The sequence below is a fragment of the Tupaia chinensis genome, unplaced genomic scaffold (assembly GCF_000334495.1).
Source record: "Tupaia chinensis unplaced genomic scaffold, TupChi_1.0 Scaffold000374_1, whole genome shotgun sequence".
Taxonomy (NCBI): domain Eukaryota; kingdom Metazoa; phylum Chordata; class Mammalia; order Scandentia; family Tupaiidae; genus Tupaia; species Tupaia belangeri.
The window spans coordinates 345920-355441 of record NW_006159872.1 but is presented as its reverse complement, the minus strand read 5'-3'; the positions used below and the strand labels follow the sequence as shown (position 1 = coordinate 355441).

General features: G+C 41.4%; 1 protein-coding gene across 3 annotated transcripts in view; it reads right to left on the bottom strand.

The window, feature by feature from the left end:
* The window catches only part of ASH1L (ASH1 like histone lysine methyltransferase), a 266220-nt gene that overhangs the window by 13044 nt on the left and 243654 nt on the right, over positions 1 to 9522 (bottom strand). For 2 of the 3 annotated variants that reach the window (XM_027773788.1, XM_006153395.3), the window contains 7 exons: positions 8945 to 8999; positions 8730 to 8862; positions 6936 to 7184; positions 5532 to 5618; positions 3081 to 3171; positions 2036 to 2174; positions 1742 to 1914 (listed from right to left, as the gene is read on the bottom strand). In XM_027773788.1, coding sequence (XP_027629589.1) covers positions 1742 to 1914; positions 2036 to 2174; positions 3081 to 3171; positions 5532 to 5618; positions 6936 to 7184; positions 8730 to 8862; positions 8945 to 8999 — 927 coding nt within the window. The remainder of the gene's footprint in view (positions 1 to 1741; positions 1915 to 2035; positions 2175 to 3080; positions 3172 to 5531; positions 5619 to 6935; positions 7185 to 8729; positions 8863 to 8944; positions 9000 to 9522) is intronic. The other variant, XM_027773787.1, reaches the window with a different exon arrangement.

Genomic DNA, 9522 nt, shown 5'->3' with positions numbered 1-9522 from the left:
AAAGCTCACCAGAGAGAGAGAGACAGACACATATACACACAGAATGTGAGAGAGAGAGAGACAAAGAGACAGAAAGTGAGAAATCATCCTCCTGGGAGGATGGTCACGCCATAATTTCTTCTGTCCCATTCTCCTCTTGGGATTTTGGACATACATACTTGCCTTGTGTGATTTTCAGTCACTAAGTCGGGGGCTACAACTATGGCTGGGAGTCCAGTATCTTAACCAACACACCACCTTCTAGCCTCTCTTATGATTTTTTTCTTTTTCTTTTTCTTTTTTTAGTTTTCTATAGGGTGCTTGCTCACCAGAGACATAAAGAGAAAGCAAGAAATCACACCCCAGAGGAGGTGGCCATCAATAATCCCTTCTCTTCCATTCTCCTCTCAGGCTTTTGTATATGCATACACATGTGTGCCCCATGTGACTCTTTTTTTTTTTTTGGAGAGGTTTTTGCTATAGGGCATGTGCGCTCGCCAGACAGACAGAGACAGAGAGACAGAAAGCGAGAAATCACCTCCCAGGGGGGTGGTCATGCCACAATCCCTTCTCCTCCATTCTCCTCTCAGGATCCTGGGCACACACGCACACGCGCCCGGCGTGAGTTTTAAGCCACCGGGTCCGGGACGCGAACTGCGGTTGACTACGTGGGAGTCCAGTGACATAGCCATTACACTAACTGCTGGTTCCCCACTATGTGACTCTTAAGTCACCGGGTCTGGAACTTGAGCTACACAGCTGGCCATGTGGGATCAAGCTGCCTTAGCCTCTGGGACACCTGCTGGCCCATGATTTTCTTAATAACAATTTATTTTTTCTAGTTTATTTTATTGTAAGAATACAGTATATACAATATGAGGGGGTCTTCAAAAAGTTCATAGAAAATTCAAAAAGCAAAAACCCTAAAAATAGAACTACCTTATAGTCCAGTAATACCACTACTGGATATATTCTCAAAGGAAAAGAAAATTAACATGTTGAAGACATGCATGCACTTCCATGATTATTATAGTATTACTCATAATAGTGAAATATGGAGGGGCTGGCTGGTGACGTGATGGTTAAGATGCTGGACTCCCACATGGCTGACCATAGTTCAAGCCCTGGACCTGGTGGTTTGCCTTTTCACTTTCCCTGTCTTGCTCTCTCTCTGGTCAAATTAAAAATAAAATAGGGCTGGCAGGTGGTGTGGTCTGGATTCCCACATGGCTGATCATGATTCAAGTCCTGGACCTGGCGGTTTGCTTTCTTGCTTTCCCTTTCTCTTTCTCTCTCTCTCTCTCTGGTCAAACTGAAAATAATAACAAATGGAATTAAATAAATAAATAATTCTTTTGGGGTAAATAAAAAAAGATTGTATAGCTTTCTGAAGTTTCATAGCTAGCTTTGAAGAATCTTTCTGAGATAGAGACAGGAATACATTGGGTACGCTGGCTCTGTAATGCAGTGTTAATTAAATACTTGTACACTGAAAGCCAAATTCCACAGGGCCAACTGTGGTTCCTGTCCTGGCCCTAGATGTTTGAAAAACATGCTGGGTACATGTGTGTGCATGCCCAGAATCCTCATGGGAAGGAAAAATGAAAAAAAAGAATGTGGCATGGCCATGCCAGTCATGGCGAGGAGAGTGCTTTCTCTTTCTTTCAGGACGTGTGGTCTCTGGCAATTTAAAAAGAAGTAATGTAGGCAGAAACAGTAGATCAACAAATGAGAGATTTCTTAACTGACTTAGATCACTTACCTTTACAGTATGTATAAAGGTCCAACACACAGCAGGTCCCCACTACAGCCTCTAAGGGAATGATCTCATAGAGTGGCACCCGAAATAGTTCATTGTGATAGAACCGACGGGATGGAGAGTGATGGGTTTCATGGGGACGGAAATAATGATGACCGAAAGCAAACCGTTCCTCTCTAAAAAAAGGAAAAATGAGAAAGGAGAGGTTTAGATGTTTTGATTATCAAAATCCTAGTGAATACTCAACTCTGCTGATAGGGCACAGCTGGAAGAAAGAGCTAGGACCTCAGCACGTACTTTTCATTCTTCCAAAGCTTCTCGATGCGGAAGATGTCAAGTTTATCTCGGTTAATGTGAGATAGCAGTCGGTAGGACTGACGGACGGGGTGGCCGTCAGGGGTACGTCGACTATCTCTCATGAGATACACACAGTCCCCTAAAGGCACAGAACACAGGATAAGGTAAAAATGATTCTCGTAAGATTCTGTTAGGCTTCCATTTATTTGACAGGGTCTACACTGAAAATACTCATAATCTAAAGCAGCTTACATACAACAAGCTAAAACCAGTAGTCTAATGGTGATAGACAATCTTTTCTAGACTATGAGAATGATACAAGGGAGTTCTTCCACCTCGTGGTCTCACTATATGTCTTTCCCAGTCTAAAAACTGGCTGTATAATACCTTTGTCTTCAGGTTAATATTATTTGAGGGAGTGATGACATATGTAAGGACTAAACGACATATACTGGGTCTTAAAAAAACTCATGGGGGGGACCAGCAGGTGGTGTGGTGGTTAAGGCACTGGACACTCCCACATGGCCCACCATGGTTCAAGTCCCAAACCTGGTGGCTTGCTTTCTCACTTACCGCCCACCTTGGTGTGTGTGTCTATCTCTGGTCATATTAAAATAAATGAATGAATAAATACAATTAAATTAAACAAAAAACTCCTAAAAAAAAAAGTGCATAGAGGGATCAGCAGGTGGCATAGTGGTTAAGGTGCTAGAGTCCCACATGGCTGTGGTCTGAATCCTGGACTTCGTGGCTTGAAAAAAAATCACAGCAGATAGATAGATAAGTAAATGTTACACACACACATATATATGTAAAATGAAAAAAATTAATGGAAATTAGTATTATAAAAAAAGTATGGATTAAAAAAAATTTTTTTGCACCAGAATAATACTATTTTCCACAAACTTTTTGAAATCTCTCATAAAAACAAGCATCCTATTGCTATTAAAGGCTATATGGACAGTGACTTGAATGCAGAGAGTGGATACTTGGTACTACTCGAGAGGTCAGCTTTGACAAACAGGGCTAGCTCCTGTGTACATACCTTGACGAAGCAGCAAGTCATCTCGAAGCAAACAGATGAAGTAGACACAGCCAGGTTGGGCATAGTGGGGCCGAGGGATCATGGGTACCTCCTGATAAGAGTAGAAAGCCAATGGATAAGGGCTGAAAACACACTTGGCCTATTCATTTCTATTTAAGAGAGGAAAGAATTAAAACCTAGAATTCCCAATCAATCAAGACTTATTTAGTCATTACAATATACCACAGATAGGGGAAAAGATGAGAGAAACTAGAGTTGTTAAACCTGGAAAGGTAAAGGTAGAGGACAAAATCGATAGGCTAAGTGTCTCAAACAATGTTCTAGTAAGTACTGATTGTATGATTATTACAATGAATAGGGAATGGGACGAGTATTCAGTGCCCAGGGTCCAGGGAAGTCAAACATTCTGAAAAGCATCCTTCAAAACAAAGAACTGTCCACCTAAAAATGAAAACAAAAATACTTCCTTAAATTCTTCTTTTTATAAAGATATAAAAATGTGATCTTGAGACCAGCAGTTGGTGTAAAGGCTATGTCACTGGACTCCCACGTAGTCAACTGTGGTTCTAGTCCCGGACTTGGTGTTTTAAACTCATGCCGGGCGCGTGTGCATGCGCGCCCAAGATCCCAAGAGGAGAATGGAGGAGAAGGGATTGCTGCGTGGCCATCCTCCTGGGGGGTGATTTCTTGCTTTCTATCTCTCTGTTTCTGCCTTTCTGGTGAGCGCACGTGCCCTATAGCAAAAACCTTTCCAAAAAATAAAAAAGTGATCTTGCCTAAGATTACACATATAATATGGCAGAGCCAAGTAAGACAAGGACCCTCTTAATAACAGAGAGAGGACTCACCCATCCTCTCTCTTGTAAAGAGGGCCTAACACTGGAAACAGCAGGTGGCATAGTGGCTAAGGCACTGGAGTCTCACATGGCTAACTGTGGTTTGAGTCTCAGACCTGGTGGCTTGAAAAACCACACTGGAGATCAGCAGATGGTGTAATGATCATGTTGCTGGACTCCCACATAGCCTACCATGGTTTCAGTTCTGGACCCAGTGGCTTAAAACTCACGCTAGGTGCATGTGCATGTGTGCTCAAAATCCCAGGAGGAGAACGGAGAAGGGATTGTGGCATTGCCATTCCCCCTGGGGGTGTGATTTCTTGCTTTCTGTCTGTCTTTCCAGTTATTGTAAACGCCTGACAGGAAAAATCTCTCAAAGGAAAAGAAAAAAAAAAAGAAAAAGAAAATCACACTGAGTATGTGTGCACATGTGCCCAAAATCCCAGGAGAAGAATGGAGAAGGGATTGCAGCATGGCAATATACAATATATATCTCCAGCAAGTGCATGCTCCCATGGCAAAATTAAAAAAAAAAAGGGGGGGGGCAAAACCATTACCCTTGACATAAGAGTTTAAGAAACAGAGGCTCAAGGCCAGCCAGTAGCATGGTGGTTAAGGCAGCTGAATCCCACACAGCTGACTTCAAGGTTCAAGTCCCAGACCCAGGGCCTTGAAAATCACGCCAGGTACATTTGTGTGCATGTCCAAAATACCAAGAGGAGAACAGAGGAGAAGGGATTGTGACGTGGCTATCCTCTCTGAGAGTGATTTCTCACTCTTCTCTATCCTTGTCTGTTTCTAAAGAGCACATGAACCCTACAGAAAACAAAACAAAACAAAGCAAAACCAAACCAAACCCAACCCTGAGGCTCAGAAAAGTAGAACTTATTAAAGGGAATTTTGCATATCAGGTGCTATGGTATAAACGTGTCTTCCAAAATTCATGTATTGAAATCCAGTAATAGGCTTAAGAGGGTGAAAACTTCATCCCACTATGGGATTAAAAGATGGGACCTTGGGACCATAAGTTAGCATAATGGTTATGTCTCTGGACTCCCATGTAGTCGACCACAGTTCAAGTCCCAGACTGGGTGGCTTAAACTCACACCTGGAGCGTGTGTGCCCAAGATCTCAAGAGGAGAAAGGAGGAGAAGGGATTGCAATGTGGCCATCCCCTGGGGGGTGATTTCTCGCTTTCTGTCTCTGTCTCTCTCTGTCTTTCTGGTGAGTGCATATGCCCTATAGCAAAAAAACCTCTCCAAAAAAATAAAATAAATTAAAAAAAGATGGGACCTTTGTGAAGTGATTAGGCGTAAGGGTGGGGTCCCCATGATTGGACACTCGAGGATTTATCAGGGGACATGGACATAAACACGTACTCAAGCTCTTGCCATGTGATGCCCTGGGCTACCGCGGGACCTCAACAATAAAAATACCCTTACCACATGTAGCCCTTTGACCTTGGACCACAAAAATACTGAGCTGACTATACCTCTAGTCTTATTTCTCTAATAGCATTTCTGTTATCAGCAACAGAAATGAGCTTAAACAGCAGGATCAGAGCAGGTAAGATACTATGCGCTATCTCCTCTTCACAGATCAGAGGGCAGCTTACCCTGTCCACGGGCCTTGGGTCACACTGCTCACAAAGGTAGTGTTCCACATCTGAGTTCACTCCCATACAGTCACAGTGCTGCCACACCTGAAGAAAAAGGTACAATGTGGGGGCCAGTTGGTGGTGTGGCAGTTAAGATGGTTGGATCCCACATGGCTGACTGCATGGTTCAAGTCCCAGACCCCGCAGCTTGGAAAACACATTGGGTCCGTGTGTGACCAAAATATTTAGAGGAGAATGGAGGAAAAGGGACTGCAGTGTGGCCATCCTCCCTCTCGCTGGGGGGGCGGGGGGAATGCTTTCTCACTTTTCCTCTCACTCTATCTCTCTGGTAAGCACACATGCCTTATAGCAAAAATTAAAAAAAGGAAAAGGTACAGTGTGTATATGTGGGATGGGGATGAATAAGGAGACTTATAAGTATTGAAAGAAGCCTTAGAGGCTAAGAATGAAAAACTTGGTAACAGGACAGCATAACGTAAAATATGAACTAACTAAGGGCAAGTGGGTAAGTAAGAAATTAGAACCAGTGCCCGATCAACTTCAGGGAAAAAAATGGCTGAAATGGCCTCAGAAGACCTTGGAATGACAGTCCCTACCTCTTCCCTAGGAAGGGGGGTACACTAAATATTGCAGGGGGACAAGCAAAGTCAGGAGGAGACATCAGGTCTCCTGGAAAAAATAATAATGACTTATTTGAATAAAAGCATATGTATTGATATAGATCTGAGAAAATAAAATGGGGAGATGGAGAGAGAACAGAAAATAAATGAATATACTACTAAACTAACATCTATGATATGGTATTGTGAAAGGCTTTACAATTACTTAATGTTGTCACTTATCCTTGAACAACTGTTGGATTGTCTGGAAAGTCATGATGTATTTCTGCATAGAAAAACATGTCACGACTTTCCCAACAACCTAACCATTACTTACAGCCCCATTTTATGTATCAGGTAGAGAATTCGCATGTCCTAAATGGGGACAATAGGACTGCAGTCTGGGCAGACTCCTTCACCAGGAGCCCTTCATGTATTTACATATTGCACTCTCTGTACCTATGATACACAGAGTACTACCTCTAATATTTCTCTAGATAAAGCACTATCCCCTAAATACTATCATTCTCCTTGATTCAGATGATGTGGGAGGTGCACAGTGGCAAGTGGGCAGAAAGAATAGAAGGTATGGAAAGAATCAAAAGATTAAATGAGAAAAAGGTATACAAGAGGAGAAAATATGGTCAACAGTGAGACAACAGAAACCATGGCTACATTATAGTTCATAAGCCAGATTTTTTTCTTTAAGTGAAATCTAAAGAGGCCTGGGCTTCTCCTTTGAATATGGTCCCCACGCCCACTAGGATCAGGCTTCTGCTTCACTTCCTCTCCTGAACCTCACCATGCACTTGTCACACTGGATCATGAGGCCTTCATCCTTGTAGAGGCCACAGATGCAGCGGATAACGTCATCGTCCTTCTCATGCCCATTCTCCTTCTCTGACACCGAGGTCTCACTGCTGTCTGCCTCACTTGCTGTCTCTCCCACAATCTCATCAATCTGTGCTGATGCCTCATGGCGGGCATTGTAATAGGCCTTTCGTAGGCGGCAGACATCTCTCCCAATTGGGGATTTACGCCCGTAGTACTTCTAAAAAGAACAGAAGAAAGAAATCATATTTGAAATTTTCCATTTTGCTGAAAAATATATCTAAAGAAATAGCATGATTTTCTTTACCTTACCACCTTGGTTAACATATTTTCAATAACATCAACTATAGTACCAGTTAGTTGGTAACAGCTTAAACTGAAATGATTTAAAATTAAAAGTATTTTTAAATTTGCTTTATTGCTTTGTCATTCAATTCCTGTCTAAGGTGTTCTGTCCATACTCAAATACATAGTCATCATGGAACATGAATTAACACTGCAAGCATAATATAATGCAGAAGTTCTCCATTTAGTTTTGTCTTGAGTATACTTGGGACAAATTTACAGGTGCTGAATGTATTTAGAAGCTGAGTTTTAATAGAAAGCAGGTCAAAATTCAAGATAGCTCTAATTCTTTTCTCAGTTGTCTGTTTTGCTCTCATTTCATTGTCTAACCTCCATTCTTTATCTAGCAGGCTCTTTTGTCTTCCAAAAACCTTTCCAAGTTATTTCATAATCACAGATTAATTTTCTCTCTGTGCACCATACAATACTGCACTCTGTCCCGTAAATCAGTTCAAAACCACCATCTCTCCGATGAGCTTCATTTATTTTGTAATCTAATTGATGCTCCTTAAGCCATCCTCAAGATATATTTTTAACTATTTATAGCTATACATATTTCTCTGTATTTCAAATGTATTTACTTCTCTTGAGGAAAGAAACTACACATATTCCTTAAATATAGTAAAATATCTATGTAATGTGGATATAAAGGTTTAATACCAAATCAACTTTTGGCAAAAATTGTGTTTTTTGCTGGAATGTTTCTATCTTCCATTCTAGTCATGTCAATGTCTTTACAATAGAGGATTCTACATTTAGTGTACTTTGTAATGCCCACCTAAGGGTACTTAATAAAAATGACTGCTTTTTCCAACCAGAAATATGGAGGTTGATAGAGGAGGATTAAGTCTTCAACATCTAGGAGCCAGCAGGTGGGGTAATGGTTAAGATGCTGAACTCCTGGGACCAGCAGCTGGCATAATGGCTATATCGCTGGACTCCCATGTAGCAGACCACAGTTCGATTCATGGACCCGGTGGCCTGAACTCATGCCAGGCATGTGTGTGTGCGTGCCCAAGATCCCAAGAGGAGAGAGAATGGAGGAGATGGGACTGTGGTGTGGCCATCCTCACTGGGGGGTGATTTCTTGCTTTCTGTTTCTCTGCCTATCTCTGTCTTTCTGGTGAGCACACGCACCCTATAGCAAAAACCTCTCAAAAAAAAGATGCTAGACTCCTACATGGCTGACTGAGGTTCGAGTCTGGACCCAGTGGCTTCAAAATCATGCCAGGCGGACATCCACCCTGGAGAGTCATTTCTCACTTTGCCTCTCTCTGTCCCTCTCTGGTGAATAAATGCACCCTATGGCAAAAGCCTAAAAAACAACAAGAAAAACTTCAATGTCTACGTTTAGAATGGTTTACAAACTTAAGTCTGTATCTGAAGTAGAAACTTAGGTCTGTATCTGAAGTAGAATTACTTCGGCATTCAGAAAGACCTTGAGCATGTCAGCATCAAAAGCTTCCACTGTCTTATAATAACCAATGAGGATCTGCTTCTCTATGGTGATAAGATCTAGGGGATCAGAGATCTTCTCATAATAATCAGCATTCCTGGAACACAAAGCCAGGGGGTCAGTCTGGTATGCTCAGTACTTTTGTAAAACTCAGATGATTCCTACAAATATGAACCTACTTTTTCTTTGGGGGAAGGTTCAACAATGGAGCAGCCAGTGCTTGCCGGGAAGAATCTGCAAAGAATACAAGGTTTAGTACAGAGACACTCAAATTCAAGGGGGATAGGCATTATCTGAAAAAGTAGAATTCCCCAAAATTAAAACTTAGAAAAAATATCCATGTTTTGTGTTTTGAGGTCTGACTTGAAAAATCCATTCTTTCAGAAATGCAGGTTAAGACAGGTATCAAAAGAAACTTACAAGATTGCCTACAATAGAAAAATACAGAATACATGCTTGAAATGTAGCACAATGTTAGTTGGATAATGAAAGAACCTTCTATGAAGAATGAGAGATGGAAACATACGAGGTAGCTATGGTACTTAGGGCAAATTTCTGCTCAATAAATCTGTTACAGTAAAAGGTCAGTAGATCTAAAAACGGTTTTCCAGTTCTTGTTAATTGCCCATAATTTATACTACTCTCTGGGTTCAGATTCAGTAAAATTCCAGGTAATTAATAATTTAGTACTATGACTATTTTCTGGAATTCATTTTCCTCTAACAGTTACTCTATATACTATGAAAATAGAATTCCT